The sequence below is a fragment of the Notamacropus eugenii genome, chromosome 1 (assembly GCF_028372415.1).
Source record: "Notamacropus eugenii isolate mMacEug1 chromosome 1, mMacEug1.pri_v2, whole genome shotgun sequence".
NCBI lineage: Eukaryota > Metazoa > Chordata > Mammalia > Diprotodontia > Macropodidae > Notamacropus > Notamacropus eugenii.
In genome coordinates, this window is record NC_092872.1 from 550011956 (window position 1) to 550033214 (window position 21259).

The 21259-nt window shown below is 36.1% G+C and overlaps 1 protein-coding gene across 3 annotated transcripts in view; it reads right to left on the reverse strand.

The window, feature by feature from the left end:
• ASAP2 (ArfGAP with SH3 domain, ankyrin repeat and PH domain 2) overlaps positions 1–21259 on the reverse strand; it is a 273963-nt gene that overhangs the window by 170654 nt on the left and 82050 nt on the right. For all 3 annotated transcript variants that reach the window (XM_072634272.1, XM_072634273.1, XM_072634274.1), the window contains exon 2: positions 11301–11373. In XM_072634272.1, coding sequence (XP_072490373.1) covers positions 11301–11373 — 73 coding nt within the window. The remainder of the gene's footprint in view (positions 1–11300; positions 11374–21259) is intronic.

The window sequence follows — 21259 nt, forward strand, 5'->3', positions numbered from 1 at the left end:
TCAACAAACAATGAAGGTCACATTATAAACAAAGCGCTGTGTGAGGGAAGCCATAATAGATTAAATAACATCAAGTCTCTGCCCTAATGAAATCTACAATCTAGTAGTGTTTCTATAAAAGAGCTGTAAGATAAACTACTAGTACATAGGAATTTGTCATTGTACCCCTCCTCACTGCACCTACCTGGCCAGCAGAAGTAGGAGGTGAACCAACAGACTGAAACAATTAAGGAAAGGTTAACAGAAGACATGGCTTTTGAGATGGGCCTTAAAAATGTGCAATACATGGAATGAGGGTGCTACACATGACCGCTTCAACTATATCTACTCTGGCCTTGGTAATCTCGGCCTTCTTCTTTATGTAATCGCCAACTAGATTAATTATGTTATAATTTTGGAGACACGTATCATGTTTATTTGACAATTTCTAGAATGTGCAGCTTTTTTTAAACATTAGCACAACATCTGCCCAAGTCTTACTCTTATGGAACCTTTCTTCTTCTCCTCAGCTCCTCAAGGATTACCAAACGCACTTTAGTCATCACAGGAGCAAGTTTTTTCAGTATCCTAGAATGTAATTTACTAGTGCGTGACTCATTAAAATCAGTTAAGTGCTCTCTTGCTATTTCCCTACCTAGCTTGGATGCAATCCCCTCTTAATCATGCATTTTCTACCTTTCCCAAGTTGAAAATCTTTCCCTTTCATGGAGAAAACAGAAACAGAATGGATATTGCATCATTCTGTTTCTCTACCATTTGTTATTAACTGCCTAGTCTTTCCTTGTTCATTTTGATTTATATATTTAAAATTTTAAAAAAATTAAAAAAATTTTTAAAATCCAGTCTAATTGCCTTGGGCATTTTTTTGCTTTACATATTTATACTTCAAGTAGTCAGAAATTCCTGAGTTATGCTACTCTTTTGTATTCATTCTCACTTTATTTCAATAGAATATAAGCTCAATTCAATAAGCATTTATTGAACATCTACTATGTTACCAGCACCACGCTATATGCAAAGAAAAGAAAGACAAAACAAAAAACAGTACTGGATTTCCACAGGGTAAATAATGTACGCAGGTCATCATCTACAAAATATAAACAGAATAAATAGGAAGTAATGGGGGAGAGGGGAATTTACAAAGATGGAAATGATGAAAGGTCTCTTGTAGGAGGTTGTAACTGTAGTGAGTTTTGAAGGAAAACAGAGATGCTAGGGGTCCAGAGGCAAAGGACAGACTGTGCAAAGAAATGTACACTTGGGCAGGATTTGGGTGGGAAACAGGTCAATCTGGCTGGAACCTACAGAAGGGGAAGTAATATCCAATCAGTTTGGAGAAGTAATTTGGAACCAGATCATGAAGGGCTTTACCTAACCAGACAGGAGTTTGTATTTTACTGTAAAGTCAAGAAGGAACTTACTAGCTTACTAAACAGGCGAGCAATATTATCAGCCCAGCACTTTAGGGATGTCAGTTTGATATCTTTGGATCGATTTGAGAAAGGAGGAACTAGAGATAGGAAGAGCAACTAAGAGACTGTTACAATAATCTAGGCCAGAGCAGATGAGGACTCCTGGATGCTAGAACTGTCTTCCCTTTTGTCTTGGCATTACCAATGCCAAGCAGAGAACCTTTCACATAATAGGTATTAACAAGTGCTTGCTGAAAGATAAGAATTCCTCTTTTTACCTTTTATACATGTCCTTTAAAACACTGAACTCAGGCAGAGCTCCCTATATAACATTCTTCTACCTCAGGGCTTCTTAGCCTTTTTGAGTGATGGATCCCTGTGACACTCTGGTGAAAACCGATGGACCCCTTCTCAGAATCATAAAAATACACTGCATTTCAAAGGAAACAAACTATACTGAAATATAGTTACCAAAATATTAATACAAGTTTACAGAACCCAGGTTAAGAAACTCCAGATGTTTAGAATTTTTGTTAGTTTTTAATTTTTCAAAAATGTCTTGAGCTATATTCCCTTCTGTAGTCTTTGGTCATTGGACTATACCTATTTTTTCCTCGTTTTTGTTTTCCTTTTGCAGTTTGTTTTCCTAAATATCAGGGTACATTTGTTTGACAGCACCCTGACTTTCCTTTCCATGGCAATTTTAAGTTCCCAAAGTATATGATTACCCCAGAGTTCCTAAGCACATTCCTATCAGTCACCAGCTCTTCTTTGTTGGTCAGAATTTTTTAGGGGGGGAAACATTTATAGAGTGCACTGTCTACATTATCTCATTTGAACATTTCTCCTCACTGTTTCCTCTATATTCTGAGGAATCAGAAAAGGCAGGTAAAATAGTCATTTGACACTATTTTTTTTTTTAATAACATGAGGCAGAGAATTTCAGAGAACTGAAGTCTCCCTATCAATACCAAACTCTGCCTCTGTCAATTTTGCAGCGCCATGTCAGATGTTTCATTCCCCATGAATTTATTTTAACAAGTAAAATCTGCTATAGGTTTCCATAAAAATGTCACTTCTGTGGCTATCTCCCTTTTATATATTCACCTACTAGTTCTTCCATAGTGTTTCTATCCTCAGGGGAGTGGGTTTCTATAGAGGCATGTAATTTTCTAAATAAATAACTCTTTGGAAAATGAGCTCTCTTTGGCAACAAAAGTTACCAAACCAAGATTTCACTGGGGAAGTCCAATGGAAGTCTCTTTCTGAACTGATACTGAGCTATTTGGATCTGGCTAGTCTAACAGCTCTAAATCCGCCTGCACATATCATCAACATTTACCCCACATCTCTCCAGTGAGTTTCCCCCCTCTAGAATGGTTAGTCCATTTCTATCATTTATGGATGATTTTGGACAAATTTCCGTGAGCCTCAGTTTCTTCATCTATAAAACAAGGGAATAAGAGGATTCTAGAGGAATAACAGTTTGGGGCCTATGTGACTTCTCCCAACGCTGAATACATGAACCTATGATCCTTTCTTTCCCTATTCCAATCATGAATTTTGCCCCACCGATAATATTTAACCTGTGTTAAAATTTTAAGCTTGCTTTACTAGTCATACTTTGTGCATTAGGACAGACAGCTGAATAATAATAAAACATATCATATCCAGTCACCCCATACATACCTAACTCTTGAACTTTTTATCTTTTTTGCCAGCATAAAAGATGATCAGCAAATGAAAATTCTTTTCCTTAAGGGTTTTTTCTTTTATGTATGTATGTATTTCAAAGAGATTCTAAGTTCTTCTATAATATTAAGACTGAAGGTAATTTGGGGAAACTATACTCAATTAGAATAGCTTCATCAAGAACAGGATTTATAGTGAAAATAAAATAGTTTTTGTTGTTTCTTTCTTAATAAAGAAGGGAAAAATGTTTCCACACACTGATAAGTCAAACACAGCTGAAAAAATTAAGCCCAAACTTCCCAGAAAAGGAAGGAAAAAAATCACCTTTGTGCTGAGACTAAGCTTGGGAAATTTCTGCCTAAATGCATTTTTAAATAAATATGTACAACTGGGAATTTTTCTTTGAAAGGGGGACAGATTGCAGCTTATTATGGGTGGGAAATATATTACAGAAATTGTTTCTCAACAAGAATTACAATAGCTGTTTCTACAAACTGGAACCCACCAAGACATTTTTCCCCCTGGAAAATACATCTGGTTGGAATGTGTAGCATCTTTTTGGAAACAAGAGTTCAAATAATATAGCTATTTCACAAATGCTTATGAGGCATGCTGATATTCTTTTGATCCAGTCAAGTGTCTTTAAAATATGTATATACATGTATATAATATATATTTATATACACATAAACTCTAATAATCCTTCTGAAAAGTATTATTACATGAAAAAATGCAGGATCTTGCTATATTCTAGGCTGCACTAAGAAAGAGGTTTTTAAAACATTCTAGGTTTTTAAAACATTCTAAGTTTTTAAAATCTTTACAGGATAGCTCATATCTTAGCCTAAAATTACAAAGCAACTTTTCCCATCCTGGAAGGGTAAATTCAAAATTCTATAATACTGAAATAATACCTTAAAATAATTCATTAAGTTTATCTTGAAAATCTGTTATATGCTTATATACTTACTCCTACGAGGGGTAGGAACATAATAAGCATTAAAAACACAGAACCACCCACAGAGATTTAGGATCTGCTTTCAAGACAACACTATCAAATGAAACCACTAGACAATAATACAAGGTAGTATATGATTAAGAATGAAATTGTGTTTGTGAAATGACTGACTTTGATAGACTTATCTCTTCTCAGCAATGCAAGGATCTAAGACAACTCCAAAAAACTCATGATGGAAAATGCCATCCACATCCAGAGAAAGAACTTTGGAGTCTGAATGCTGCTGGAAACATACTATTTGCTCTCCTTTTCATTTGTTGTTTTGTTTTGTTTCTTATTTCTCATGGTTCCTCCCATTGATTGTAATTTTATTTTACATCATGACTAATGTGAAAATGGGTTTAATATGAATATATATGGAGAGCCTATATCAAATTACATGCCATCTTGCGTAGGGGAAGGGAGACATGGGGAGAAAATCTGGAACTCAAAATCTCATGGAAATGAATGTTGAAAACTAAAAATAAAGAAATTTTTGTTAAAAAAGAATGAAAATATGTGATAAAAAAACAGGTGCTGCAGTTCAAGGAGGGGCCAAGGGAGAGTAGTGAGGACTAAAATAATCAGAGAAGTTTCAAACTTGAGCACAAATATTAGACAATTTAAATAAATATTTAACCAATTTATTTTAAAAAGATGGATAGGATTTAGACTAGTGGCAAAAAGGAAATTTCAGGCTGAAGAGAGTCGATAGCATGGGAAGAACCAATGAAGCAGGAAAAAAGAAAACCCTGGCATATTATGTGGAAAGCAGTGAGAGTTTTGGTTTCCTCCTTGCTGAATAAAACAGTGGACTGGATGGAGAGATTATTGCAGGCTATGAAGGGTCCTAAAAAGCCAAGCATAATTTTATTCTTAAAAGAAAATATAGAAGTAAGAAGGCAGCATATCACGTATTCATCAAACTATAAATTAATGTGATTGATTTTTTAAAAACCAGAATTTATATTCAAATGAGTATTATCCGTTTTCTTTTTCTTCCAAAATGGCCCCCATGGAAGACGATACCCCATGAAGACAGACAACAGTTTGGGACTCCTCTTTTTGGGAGATGCCAGTCCTTACTTTATAACCAGGCTTCATTTCTTCCCCTTTATATCTTTTAAAAAGCAGTAATCCTAACTAGCTGTGTGACCTATGGCAAATCATTTCTTTTTTCTGGGCTTTCCTGACCCTTAAAATTATGTGAAAGTATTAAACTTTCTTGGTCTAAAGTCCTATGCTTTTATTATATTGGTGGAGAAATTATCAAATTATGTGTTCATTTCTTTGGCTTTTATGACAAACATATCAGAACTTAAGCCCTTGAGTAGTGTTAAATGTTTTAAAGCAGTCACAATGGAAGGCTATATATCATAATTTTCTAAGCGTAACACATGCTTTTGCATAATCTTTGGACAAGTCTTTGTCCCTCTGGGGGTGGATTGAGTTTTGGAGAAAAAACAAAAGTCACAAAGAACCCAAGGCTAGTGAATAAAAACAAAATATGTCTAACTACAAAACTAGAAAAATTATTTCATGCTAGGGTAGGAACAGGGGCAGCTAGATGGCCCAGTAAATAGAGCACTAGGCCTGAGTCAGGAAGACCCGAGTTCAAATCTGAACTCAGACACTTACTAGCTGTGTGATCCTGGGCAACTCACTTAACCCTATTGGCCTCAGTTTCCTCATCTGTAAAATGAGCTGGAGAAAGAAATGGCAAACCATTCCAGGATCTACCCCAAGAAAACCCCAAATGAGGTAAAAACAACTGAACAACAACAAGGTAAGAACATGGCCCCATTAAGCAAAGGATGACAGAAGGCATACTAGGACCTGAGGAGAGACTGAAAAGTTGGTGCTAGAATTTCAATGGAGAGCTTTTTGACATTCAAGTCTTTGTTTATTTAAAAATTAAGACTTCCAGAAAGGACCTTGGGAGATTCACATTTGCCATTCTCAAGAGCTCCAAGGGACAGAAGTCACACAACCAAGTTTTATCCAAGTAGCTAAAATGTTTTCTTTTATTTATGATGAGAATAACCATAGAAACAGCCAATACAAAAAATATTTTTAAGGTCTAAATGAAAGCCCTGGATCTGGAGTCAGAAGGTCTGAGTTTAAATCCCTCCCCTACCAGTTGTTACTTGTATTACTCCAGGCATGTCACTTCACTTATTTAGTGTTTGGTTTCCTTTTATGTAAAAAGTGAAGGTGATCTTTAATATCTCTTATAGTTATGATCCAATAAAATTCTTCCAACCTCACAGCCCCAAGATATCATAGCAAAGCACATATGGACACATTCAAGTATCAAAACAATATCTGAACTATTTTGTTTGCCATCAAAATCAGTATTCTGCCTCTTTAAAAGTCAGTTATTGACTCATTCTGAATAAATAAATGCTTATTGATGTAAGGACATCAGAGAAACTTTTCAGACTATGTGGACGAGCCATCATTCATAATTCAATCAACTACCATTCAATAAGTAACCATACTGAATACACTAAGCACTGGAGAAAGACAGAAGGATAATTACGATGTAGCCCCTGCTCCATGAACCTTACAATCTAGCAAGGTGATTCAATATATATAAAAATAAATAATGCTATAAAGTATAATTATAAAAAATATGAATAACTATCAAGTCACCAATAATTTGCAGTAGCACAGCAAGTGAAACAATGGACCAAAAGTGATAAGACACCTTGATTCTGGTTTATCTAGACTCTGTCACTGACTAGTTGTGGAACATTCAGCATGACATGTCTCCTCTCCAGACCTTAGTTGTCTCATCTGTAAAATGAGGCATTTAATAAGACCATCTCTAACATTCCTTTTAGCTCTAAAATTTCATAATTTCAAGATAGGGTCAAAGCTAAAAATTTCAAAGCTAAGTCTGCCTCCAAGAGTAATAATGAATGTGCACTTGTCCACTGTAACAAAAGGGCTAAGTGATAGTAACTGGGGCAAGTATAGGCATACAAATGTCCTAGGCATCCGCCTCTCCTGTCACTAGCCCAAATTCCACTCATCTTTCAATCCCCAGCACAAATTCTGTCTACTTCAGAAAGCCACCTTAAGATTAAAATCAACACTCTATTTTCTCTTTTACTCCCTCAACCCCCAAATGATACCACTCATTGCTGACTGAACTATATAGTAATTCTGCATGTCTGGAATTGTTCAAAAATAAGCATGGCTGTTTTGCTTAACAGTAAGTATTCGGGGGAAGAGGGGGCTGCAGAACTCAAAATCTTATAAAAGTGAATGTTGAAAACTAAAAGTCAATCAATCAATTTTTTTTAAAGTACATATTCCATTAGGGGAAGTATTCAAGGAGATGCTGGATAGCGATCATGAGAGATATTATAGATGACTACAGCAGTAAGTGGAAGGTTACAGTAGATCACCTCAATGGTTCCTTCTAATTTTAGGAGTTTGACTCTATGAATTCAAGCTTGGGGAATGGTGTGAGCCAAGTCAGAAAGGTAAAGATGAATATGTTAAGATCTAGGTTGTTTTGTGTGAGAAATTACTAGGAAAGAATGCTAAAGAGTATAAGCATGTTAGAGGACAAGATACAACAAGAAGCAAGACATGAAATAAGGAGAATAAATGTGGCTGAAGTTCCAAAACTAGATTTTTTCTTCATGTCTCTTTTCATTAAAATGTAGTCTCAGATCATATGCAATAAAAATTATATGTAATAAAAGGCCACGGAAAGATAAACCAAAAATTAATTGGAAACCAAATAATCTAATCCTAAAGAATGAGTGGGTTAAACAACAAATCATAGAAACAATCAACAACTTCATTCAAGAGAATGACAATAATGAGATAACCTACCAAATCTTATGGGATACTGCAAAAGCAGTTCTTAGGGGCAGCTTTATATCTTTGAATGCCTACATGAATAAAATAAAGAAAGAGGACATCAATGAATTAGGCATGAAGCTGAAAAACCTAGAAAAAACAAATTGAAAATCTCCAAGTAAATACCAAATTGGAAATAATGAAAAGCAAAGGAGAGATTAATATAATTGAAATTAAGAAAACTATGGAACTAATAAATAAAATTGAGAGTTGTTTTTATGAAAAAAAAAAACAATAAAATTGATAAACCTGTGGTCAATTTGATTTAAAAAAAAGAAGAAAACCAAATCACCAATATCAAAAAGGAAAGGAGTGAACTCACCTCCAACAAGGAGGAAATGTGAAACAATAATTAGAAATTACTTTGCCCAACTTTATGCCCATAAATTCGACAATCTAAATGAGATATAAATTGCCCAGATTAACAGAAGAGGAAGCTAAATACTTAAATAACCCCATTTCAGAAAAAGAAATTGAATAAGCCATCAATGAATTCCCTAGGAAAAAATCTCCAGGGTCACATGGATTTACAAGTGAATTCTATCAATCATTTAAAGAACAGTTAATTCCAATACTATATAGACTATTCAGAAAAATTGGGGAAGGAGCCCTCCCAAATTCTTTTTGTGATACAAAAATGGTTTTGATACCTAAAACAGGAAGAACCAAAACAGAGAAATAAAATTACAGACCAAATTCTCTAACGAACATAGATGGAAAAATTTTAAATAAGATACTAGAAAAAAGAATATATTGTGATCAGGTGGGATTTATAACATGAATCCAGGGCTGGTTCAATATTAGGAAAACTATCAGCATTATTGATCATATCAACAACCAAACTTACAGAAACCACTTGATTATCTCAATAGATGCAGAAAAAGCTTTTGAAAAAATACAACACCCATTCCTATTGAAAATACTGGAGAGCATAGGAATAAATGGAGCCTTCCATAAAACAATAAGCAGTATCTACTTAAAACCATCAGCAAGTATTATATGTAATGGGGATAAGCTGGATTCATTAAGATCAAGGGTGAAACAAGGATGTCCATTATCACCACTGTTATTCAATATGGCACTAGAAATGTTAGCTTTAGCAATAAGAGAAGAAAAAGAAATTGAAAGAATAAGAACAGGCAAAGAAGAAACTAAGTTATCACTCTTTGAAGATGATATGATATACTTAGAGAATCCCAGAGAATCAAGTAAAAAACTACTTAAAATAATAAATAACTTTGGCAAAGTTGCAGGTTACAAAATAAACCCAGATAAATCATCTGCATTTCTATATATTATTAACTAAGCCCAAGAGCAAGAGACAGAAAGAAAAATCCCACTTAAAGCTATGGTAGACACTATAAAATATCTGGGAATCTACCTGCCAAAACAAACTCAGGGACTATGTGAACACAATTACAAAACACTTTTCACACAAATAAGGTCAGATCTAAGTAAGCGGAAAAACATCAGTTGCTCATGGGTAGGCTGAGCCAATATAATAAAAATGACAATTCTACCTAAATTAATTTACCTATTCAGTGCCATACCAATCAAACTATCAGATAATTATTTTCTAGAGCTAGAAAAAATAATATCAAAATTCGTCTGGAAGAATAGAAGGCCCAAAATATCAAGGAAACTAATGAAAAGAAATGTTAGGGAAGGTGGCCTAGCTCTACCAGATCTCAAATTGTATTATAAAGCAGCAATTATCAAAACCACTTGGTACTGGCTAAGAAACAGAAGGGTAGACCAGTGGAATAGGTCAGGTACTCAAGACACAGCAGTCAATGAATATAGCAATCTACTGTTTGATAAACCCGAGGACCCCAGTTTCTGGGATAAGAACTCACTGTTCGACAAACTGGCTGGGAAAACTGGATAATATTGTGTCAGAAACTGGGCATAGACCAATGCCTGCCACCATACACAAGAATAAAGTCCAAATGGACACATGATCTAGGTATAAAGATTGATACTATGAACAAATTAGTGGAGAGAGGAATAGTAGTATATTTATCAGATTTATGGAGCAGGGAAGAATTTTTGACTAAACAAGAGAGAAAGCATTATGATGTGCAAAATGGATAATTTTGATTACATCAAACTGAAAAGTTTTTGCACAACCAAGATTAGGAGGGAAGAAGAAAACTGGGAAAGAAATTTTGCAACTAGTGTCTGTGAGAAAGGCCTCATTTCTAAAATATATAGAGAAGTGAGTCAAATGTACAAGAATACAAATCATTCCCCAACTGATAAATAGTCATGATATGAACAGGCAGTTTTCAGAGGAAGAAATTAAAGCTACTGCTAGTCACATGAAAAAATGCTCTACATCACTGTTGATAGAGAGATGCAAATCAAAACAACTCTGAGATACCACATCATACCTATCAGATTGGCTAACATGACAAAACAGGAAGATGATAAATACTGGAAAAAATGTGGGAGAGATGGAACATTAATTCATTGCTGGTGGAGCTGTGAGCTGATTCAATCATTCTGGAAAGCAATTTGGAACTATGCCCAAAGGGCTACAAAAATTTGACCCAGCAATACCTCTTCTAGGATTGCATCCCCAAGAGATCATAAAAATGGGAAAAGATCCCACATATACAAAAATATTTACAGCAGCACTCTTCGTGATGGTCAAAAACTGGAAATCAAGAGGATGCCCATCAACTGGGGAATAGCTGAACAAGCTGTGGTATATGAATGTAATGGAATACTATTGTGCTATGAGAAATGATGAACAGGAAGACTTCAGAGAGGCCTGGAAAGACATATGAACTGATGCTGAGTGAAAGGAGCAGAACCAGGAGAACTTTGTACACAGCAGCAACCAGAGTGTAGGAGGATTTTTTCTGGTAGACTTAGAACTTCATTGCAATGCAAGGACCTAAAAAATTCCCAATGGTCTTTTAAGGCAAAATGCCTTCCACATCCAGAGAAAGAACTATGGAATTGAATTGCAGAATGTAGAATATTTTCTTTTGTATTACATTTTGGTTTGTTTTATGATTTCTCCCATTCATTTTAATTCTTCTCTGCAACAGAAAGTGTATTTAATAGGAATGTATGTGTAGAACCTATATAAAACTGTATGCCATCTCGGGGAGGGAAGGGGAGGGAGGGGAAAAAAAATCTAAGTTATATGGAGTGATTGTAGAACACTGAAAATAAATACAATAATAAAAAATGCAGTACCTGGATTCTACAAGAAAAAGAATCAGCAAACTCCCCCGTTATTTAGATATACAGAAAAAGAGGTAATACAGCCATCATCAGTGCCACAAAGTATCCCATTAGGTACTCACCCAATCCAGAGATGTTTATTGCTTTCACTGATTTCTTCATTTTGTAAAGAACTGTACGGTCCACATCCAAAGCCTAAAATAAAAAATTTTAAAAGGTTATAATTCAAATTTTAATTGGGTCATTGCCATCTTGTAATCCCTTTTCCCCAAACCCCACTTCACTGAATTTCTCTAATCCACCTTAGAGGGCAAGATATAACACCACCCCTCTGGGGCAACTTTAAATAGGGCAGGAGACAAGAATGTAAATTTAGAAACAAGATCTGAATTCTAATCCTAGGATTATCTAACTAGTTGTACAACTTCAACCAAGTAATCATCCTTCTGTGAATCTCAGTTTCTCTAGGAGTTCTCAACCTGGGTCCATTAACTTGCTTTCTAAAACATTTTGTCCAGGCATGGTGGATCATGCCTGTAATCCTTGCTACTGGGAAAACTGAGACTGGAAGATCACTTGAGATAGGGAGTTCTAAGCTGCAGTAGAGCTAAAACCAATCAGGCATCTACACTGAGACTGGCACCAATCTAGTGAACCCTGAATAGCTAGAGCCAATACGCTGCCTGAGGAGAGGTGAACCAGCCTATGTTAGAAACAGAGTATGTAAAAGCTCCCATAATCATCAGCTGTTGGGATGAACCCATAAATTGCCACTGCATTTCCAGTTTGGGTGAGAGAGGAAGACCCAATTTCAAAAAGATAACAGAAATAACATTATTTTAATAAATATTTCAAAATAATTTGCATCCTCTGTAATTCTGTTGATTAAATTCTTGCATTTAAAGACATTATTCTGAAAAGAAGTCCATAGGCTTTACCAAATTGCCAAAAGTGTCATTAAGGTTAAGAACCTATGGCCTGGAGGGTCTCACACTTATTTCTAGTTCTAAAATTCTATGATTCTGAATCAGACTTTAATTCTCCAGCCCCTGGAACCATAAATCTAGACAGAAGCATCAGTTCAGAAAATTTCAGCTAAAGAAACAAAACTGGGGTAAAGGGAGGCACCCTAGTATGACAAGGTTAATTCTCTCATGATGAGACAAAATACTCTGTATAACTTAAGCTAACTCAAAAGATTTCCTCTCACATTATACTTCTGTCCTTGGAAACAGCCCCCACAACTATATAATGTACAAAAATAGGCACATGTAAAATAGAACATATGTGAAAATAGGCATAAGAAAATAATCTAATTTCACTAAGTTCGAAAGTGAGGGAAAAAGTGTTAGCCTCTAATGTAGGTTTGAATGCTTACTGGTGAAGAAACAACAGACATTATTTTCCTGTCCTCTGTTAAGCAGAAATACTGAGATAAAGGTGAAAGGCCACCTATAAAGGTAAGTATTAATTAAAATATAGCAGGTGGAAAAAGCAACTAGCCATCTTCCTTCTGTACACTGCAGATTTATACCTAATTAAGACCAAAATTCAACAAGGGGCATTGGGATAATTAATCAATATGGAAGGCTGAAATAGTAGTAACTTCATTCTGCTAACATACAGAAATTGTACCTAAATAAATCAAACTCAAAGAACCAGAAGGTGGAGGTTTCCACACATCTGAAGGTGTCAAAGGTTGCAAAAAGTTTAGAAGAATGTTGTGTCAGAAAGGCCATCAGATTCACTATTAAAGATATCCTTAGTGACCTTACTAAGAAGTTTCTGTAAATGGAATGGAAATCATATTGCACTGGGTTGAGAAGGGAGAAAACATAGTTTAATGCAGTATAATAAGTTTTTTTCCTAGTAGTTTGGCTATGAAAGGGAAGAGAAAGATAGGAATTTATTTGAGGGAATGATAGTCAAGTGAAGGGTGGGTATTGTGGGGATGGGGGTGAGAGGAAAGACTGGAGAGATTTGGGCATGTAGGCAGCAGGAAGGAACCAGTGGATAAAAAGATGTTGAATTAATTAGCCCTCAGTCTCTCTGACTCCATCTTTCTCTCCCTCCCCCCATTCCTTTGGAGGCAGCAGTTCCAGTTGTGCCATGAGATTGGAAGCTAGAAGACAGATGTATAGACAGTTTTTTTCTGGGAGTTTGGCTGTGAAAGGGAGGTGAAAAAAAAGGGGGGGTTGGTAGGGTCAAGTGAAGGTTTTTCTTTTTGAAAGATGGGGTGCTGGTGGTGGTGCATGTTTAGAAGTACCAAGAAATGAGATGAGATAGGAAGAGATTGAAGACTGGAGTAAGAGGGGGGATAATTATGGGGGCTATGTGCTAAAAGAGATGGGAAGGGAAATGACCAAGGGTATGTGTAGAGGGGTTACCCTTGGTGAAGAGAAGGACCTCCTCTTCATCAGATTAGACTAAAGAAGAAAGTGGAGTGGTATATAAATGTAATGGAATACTATTGTGCTATAAGAAATGATGAGCCTGGAGAACATTGCACACTTACAGCCACACTATGCAACGACTTTGATAGACTTAACTCTTCTCAGCAATGCAAGGATCTAAGACAACTCCAAAAAACTAATGATGGAAAATGTTCTCCAAATCCAGAGAAAGAACCTTGGAGTGTGAATGCAGATGGAAGCAGACTATTTGCTCTTCTTTGTTTGTTTCCTTCTTTCTCTTGGTTCATCCCATTGGATCTAATTCTTCTTACAATATGACTAACATGAAAATGTTTAATATGAATGTATTAATTAAAGTATCAGATTGTACACTGCCTTGGTGAAGGGGGAGGGGAGGAATAGGAAAAAATTTTAAACTCAAAATCTTATGGAAGTGAATGTTGAAAACAAAGTAAATTAATTTTTTTAAAAAGAATAAAGTAGAGATATGTAAGGGGGAAGAAGAGGGAGTTTATGGCAAAGAGATTTTATTTTTTCAGTAAATTATGAAGACAGGTCCTCTCCTGAAAGGATTAGGAGAATAAAGTGGTGGGAGGTGAAGACTTGAAGAAATAAGGATCAGATCTTCAAGACAAGTTGAAAGAAGAATGAGTGGGACTTGGAGTGACAGAATATACTGTATATAGTAAAGTTACTTCCCCTCTCTGGTCCTCAGTTTCTTCATCTATAAAAATGAGGGGGTTGTACTAGATTATCTCTAAGATCCTTTTGTAGCTCTATAATTTTATGTTCTGTAACTGTCCATATTTCTTATTGTTCTTAAAATGCAGCTAAAAATGAAGAAGCTCACAGGATGGAGAGAAAGCTATTAACAAGACCACTTATTAGGTTTGCTGGACTCAAATTTGAAACCATAAAGGGATAGGCATGAACTCATGCTTCAAACAGTTGTTAAAACAAAATAGAAATGAAAACAATGAATGAAAAGTCCAACTTTAGCCAAGCTGTCTGTCTTCAAACCTGTTCCCTTTTCCAATCCATTGAGTCTCCATTTCAATTCAACCAAAACTAGGGGTGATGCATGAAAAGAAATGACATTTTTAAAGGTAGTAGGAGCCAGGTGTGCTAGTACATTCCTATAATCCCAGCTACTGGAGACCAAAGCAGATAGGCTGTTGAGTTCAGAAGGACAGAACTACATTAGGGCTAAAGTCAATTGAGTGTTCATACTAAATGGGACTAATATGGTGAGTCACTGGAATTGGAAAAGAGACAGCAGGATGCCTAAGGGGCCAACTGGCCTAGGTCAGAACCTCCATATTGATGCACAGAAGGGTATGGTTCCCAAGTAGCTGCAACACTTCCAACCTGGGCAAGACAGGGACACTCAGTTTTAAACGGGGAGGAGGGGGTGGAGAAGAATGATATATAGCCTCTGAATACCCATGAGCTTTTGAGCAATGATGAAAGGGCAGAGATTACTATAAAAGGAACGAGAAGGTATTTTCAGTTTAAGATAATGGCATGAGTCAAAGCATGGAGGGCAAGTTGTGATGTAGCAGAAGCATCACTAGATTTTGAGTGAAAAGATCTGGTTTTGAATCTAGAGTCTACCACTGACTAGCTGTATGATGCTTTAATAAGATTCTTTATTCTCCATGACAGTGACAAACATTTTAGGAAAACTTTGTCCTCCTGTTTTATGGTACACTTGAAATTAATAAAAAGAGGATCAAAGTTAACTATTATTGCGTGTTTCAAAGAATCTGGTATGATTTTTATAGATACATGCAAGCTTTTCATAGTCAACAGTAAGCAAAATGAGATTCTATATTTTTTATAATTTTTGGTCAATCATATGACTATAATTGGATCTGCACAGTACCTTGGCACATAGTAAGAACTTAATTAAATGCTTGTTTTCTTTTTTCCTTCCTTCCTCCCTCTTTTCCTTCCTCCCTTCCTAATTATCCTTGAGATGAAATTCTGTCTCTTGCCAAGACTTCTTTAAGCTTGTTTTTCTCTCCTCTTCTCACTACTGAGGTGATATTGTTAAGGTGATATATTATTCTGAAAGATTTAACAAAAAAGTTTATATTCCAAACCAGTATTATCCTTAACTAGCATATCTTTCTGCTGCCAAGCTGAACAAGTATTTGTCAGCCTTGATGATTTATTTATAGGGATTTTTTGCTTGGTTTTTGGTTTCTTTATTGTAACAACTAATTTTCATTTATTAATCTTCCTAAGGAAATAGTAGTTGTAACAGGAAGACTTCAGAGGAGCCTGGAAAGACTTATATGATGTGATGCTGAGCAAAAGGAGCAGAACCAGAAGAACTTTGTACACAGCAACAACCACACTGTGCAAGAATTTTTTTCTGGTAGATTTAGAACTTCATTGCAAAGCAAGGACCTAAAAAATTCCCAATGGTCTTTTAAGGCAAAATGCCTTCCACATCCAGAGAAAGAACTATGGAATTGGATAACAGATTGTAGCAGATCATTTTCTTTTGTATTATATTTTGGTTTGTTATATGATTTCTCTCATTCATTTTAATTCTTCTATGCAACATGACTATGGTGAAAACGTATTTAATAGGAATGTATGTGTAGAAACTATATAAAACTGCATGCCATCTCGGGGAGGGAGGGGAGAGGGAGGAGGGGGGGAGTGAGAGGGAGGGGGGGAAATCTAAATTATATGGTAGTGATTGTAGAACACTGAAAATAAATAAAAGAAAAAAAAGAAAAAAGGAAATAGTAGTTGTTTATATATTTTCTTCTATCCATTTCTCACTTTTCAGTATCAACAACTTGTTTAAATATTTTAAGCTAGAGCTGTTTTAACTGTGCCATATCTACTGTCTCATTTTTATCCTTGTACTCAATTCAGTTGATATTTGTTCTAAAAAGTTGCCAGTGCATTACTGATCACAAAAATAACTAATAATAGCTAGTATTTTATGCAGTTCTTGACGAATATTATCTCATTTAATTATCACAATAAGCTTGGGAGGTAGATGCTATAATCCTAATTTTATGGATGAGAAAACTGAGGCAAAAGTTAAGTGACTTGCCTAGGGTCACACAGCTAGTTAAGTGTCTGATCTAAACTTGAACTCAGGTTTCTTCACTCCAAATATGATGCTCTATCCACTTCACCACCTAGCTGCCTCTGCTCATATACAAACAAGGCAGATCGTTGCTATTATAACAACTGCTTGAACCAATGGTATTTCTCAAAACTTCAGAGATTCAAGAACGCTTCACAAGCATCTAATTCAACATTCACCTTTTGTAGAAAAGTAAGATAATACCCAGAGAGGGTAAGTCACACAGCTAATTAGTGTCAGAGCTGGGACTAGAACTTAGTTCTTTAGACTTTTTTCACACCACCAAGTAAAGTTCTATTTATTAGCACTAAGCCACTTAATTTGGTCTTGAGTTTATCTTTTTGATCCATTCACTCAGACTGAATAACATGGAGAGCAAATAAATACAAAAGAACAGTTTCAATCATTTTACTTGTGTGTGTATGTATGTATGTGTGTGTGTGTGTGTGTGTGTATCTTTTTGAAGGGAAGAGGCAAGTACACAATTTGATTTTGTCACTATCTCAGCCAGACTGCACAATAAAAGAAGTGAGGAGTGAGCAGATGGTTTTCTATCTATCCCCTACTACAGGATACTTCCTATCACCATCCCACTTTCTCCTGAGCAATTAAAAATTACAGCCCATTTTTTTCATTAACACCTGCTTGACAATCTAAGCAGGAACTAATTACCTTCCTTCTTCAAACATTTATTAAGTACCTGCTGTGGACTGAGCATTGAGCTAGACACTAGGGGAGATATAAAGTTTAGATAAAGAACTTGGTAACTTTCCATATTTCAAAAACATTCATCCTCTAGACTAATAAGTTCTTTAGATTAGTGATAATATTAACAATAGCTAACATTTATCTAATGCTTACTATATGTCAGGCACTATGCTAAGTACTTTGCAAATATTACCCCATTTGATTTTTACAATAACCATAACAATCCTCCTTCTAAAGTTGTTAAAAACAAAATCTTAGTTCCTTTTAAGAACAGCTTTATTGAAAAAGTTGGAAGAAATAACATCAACAGGGACAGAACCAATCACCATGTAAACCTTTATTCTTTCAAAAAACATTCCCAGGGCATTTTCAATAAGGGCATCCCCGAGTTAGATTTCGACAGTGAGAATGACAATGCTACACTGATATAAGCCAGTTACCCTAATTCTATTAGAAAACCATTTTCAAAACAGCTTAATAAAAATACAACACCTTCAATATCATTTTGAACGTGGGTCTTGGTTTTCCTATAGCTTGTACATTCCGTGTTCATCAACTTCTCCCTACTATGTGACATACATTTGAATCCGCTTAGATAAAGCATTAAGGGCTACTTCTCTGTCTAGCTGTATTTCCATCTACACTGCATTATAAAACAACTAAAAGAATGATGACACAAAATGGGTACAGATGATTAACAGAGCTTTGGATACATATACACATTATGGAAGGAAACTGCCAATGAGAATACAAAAATAAAGGAAAAGAGAAACCAAGAGACTACTGTCAGGCACCCCAGCTATATACCCTCTGGGAAGTGATTTAACAACATGATTTAAAAAGCAGAATTCTACTATGGTGAGTATAAGCCCTTCACAGGGGAAAATGAAAATTTAATGAGAGGACTTTCAAGCATTCCTGATACAAAGACCAAAAATGAATAGAAAATTTGACATGCAAATACAAGACTCAAGAAAAACATTAAAAGGTAAAAATGAAAGAGTAATCATAAGAAACTCAACAAAGTTAACTATTTACATTCCTATATGGAAAAGTGATGCATTTAACTCCTAAGAACTTTATTATTAGAAGGGCAGTTAAAAGAAATTTACATAGAGGTGATGTCCTTTGATTCCTGTGTAAAGTGGATTTAAGTGAGGTAGAGTTGCACAAAGTCCTCCAGAGTCATCACAGTCCAGCGGCAAGAGAGAATCAAGATGAGTGGCGATAGGTCAGGATGCAGTGGGTGACCTTGGCGTCTTGGTGTCTAACCAAGCTCTAAGCGCTCCACATCTCCTGCTTCAGCAGCCTTCATGGTCACTGCAACAAATTGTTCTCATCCACCCATTCCACCAGGGGAATCTTCACACGCTTGGGGTAGACACCCCCTTAACTCACCAGTGGGTTTGAGACCCCTTGGTTACCCTCAATCTGGTTTGGCTCATCTGCAAAACAGTTTACAGGGGTGTGGCCGCTGCACATGCTGCAGCTTCTTGAAGCCACAGGTGAGAGTTGGGTAGAACAGGTGGACACCAAAATTGGAAAGAGCCCTGAACAGGGTTTGGCAAACATTATGTCAAAGCTACTGGTCCTCCCTGAACACACTCTACACCCCAATGTGTACATCCAGGGTTCCTGACACCTCACTGTTGTATGCCTGTGAAAGAAACACGCACAGTCTACCGGCGCCACGCCAGGAAACTGAATCACTTCCATTTGAACTGTCTTAGGAAGATTCTGAAGATCATCTGGCAGGATAAGGTACTAAAGACACTGAGGTCTAAACTATCAAGCATTTAACCCATGCTTCAGAGAGCGCAACTCTAATGGGCTGGCCACGTTGTGCAAATGCAAAATGTATGCTTGCCAAAAAGACTGTTTTACAGAAAACTCGCTTAGGGCAGGTGATCACTTGGTGGTCAGAAGAAGCAATACAAGGACACTCTCAAGGTCTCTCTCAAGAACTCTAGACCTGACTGTGGGATATGGGAGACAGTGGCACAGGACTGCTCAGTATAGCATGCCCATATCAGAAAAGGTGCTGTGCGCTATGAGTAAAGCAAAACTGAAACAGCACAAAGGAAACATAGGATGTGCAGATTTGGAGTAACTACTCCAAATGTTCACACGGACTATCTGTGCCCAATCTGTTAAAGAGCATTCGGAGCTTGCACTGGAATCACAGTCATATACATTAAAATTTGACTTTATCATGGTGATATCATTTTGATTCTCTTAGAGAATGAAGAACAGCAACCCACACAGAGGAAATGGATGAGTGTTGATTATGTTGGAATGATCTCCAAAAAAGGGGGGGGGGGGGGGGGGAAGAATACACTGGAACAAAGGGAAGAGAGAGGCAGAATGGGGAAAATTATCTCACTAAAAGGGGTACAAAAGGAAGAGCTTTTTCAATGGAGGGGAAAACAGGTGGGGTGGGGTAGCAGGCAATACTTGAACCTCACTCTCATCAGAATTGGTTCAAACAGGGAAGCATATATATATATATATATATATATATATATATATATATATATATATACACATATATATATGTACATATACATATATATATGTATACACACACACACACACACACACACACACTCAGTTGTGTACAGAAATGTAATTACCCATTAGTGAAATAAGAAGGGAAAGGGATTAAAGAAAGGGAAAGGGAAACGATCAAAGAAAGGGCATGGTTAGAAGCAAAATAACTTTTGAGGAAGGATAAGATAAAAAGAGACAGAAAGGAAGAAACAGAAGAAAATGGATAAGAGGGAAATATACAGTTAGTAATCATAAATGTTAATGTGAATGGGATGAGCTCATCTGTGAAACAGAAGCGCAGAGCAAAATGGATTAGAAACCAGAATCCAACAATATTTTGTTTACTAGAGTCAATCTTGAAAGAGAAAGACACACACAAAGTAAAAATAAAAGGCTAGAGCAGAATTCAATTTGCTTCAGCTAAACTAAAACAAGGCAAGGGTAAGCTATCACTATCTCAGACAAAGCAAAAGTAAAAATAGACGTAATTAAAAGAGATAATCAGAGAAACCATATTTTGCTAAAAGGTATCATAGACAATGAAGTAATATAAAAATTTTACAGCAAATTTCTCTGACAAAGGCCTCAATTCTCAAATATATACTGAGTATAGAATTGAGTCAAATTTACAAAAAAAAGCGCCATTCTCCAATTGATAAATGGTCAAAGGATATGAACAGGTAGTTTTCAGATGAAGAAATCAAAGCTATCTATAGTCATATGAAAAAAATTTTTATATCACTATTGATTAGAGAAATGCTAATTAAAACAACTCTACCTCACACCTATCAGAAATGGCAAATGCTGGAGGGGACAAGGGAAAAATAGGTACACTAATGAACTGCTGGTGGAATAGTGAACTTGGTCCAAATATTTTGAAAAACAATCTGAAACTATGCCCAAAGCGATAGAAAACTGCATACCGTTTGACCCAGAAAAAGCACTATTAGGTCTGTATCCCAAAAAGAGCAAAGAAAAAGGAAAAGGACTTATACGTACAAAAATATTTATAGCAGCTCTTTTTGTGGTAGCAAAGAATTGGAAATTGAGGGGATGCTCATCAATTGCGGAATGGCAGAACAAGGTGTAGCACATACTTGTGATGGAGTACTATTGTGTTGTAGCAAATGAGGAGGGGGTGGTTTCAGAAAAACATGGCAAGAATGATGCAAAGTGAAGTAAGAAGAACCAGGAGGGGGGGCAAAGCCAAGATGGCGGAGTAGAAAGACGCACATACACATAGCTCTGAACCCACAACCCATAGAACATCTACAAAAAAGTGACTCACGGCGAA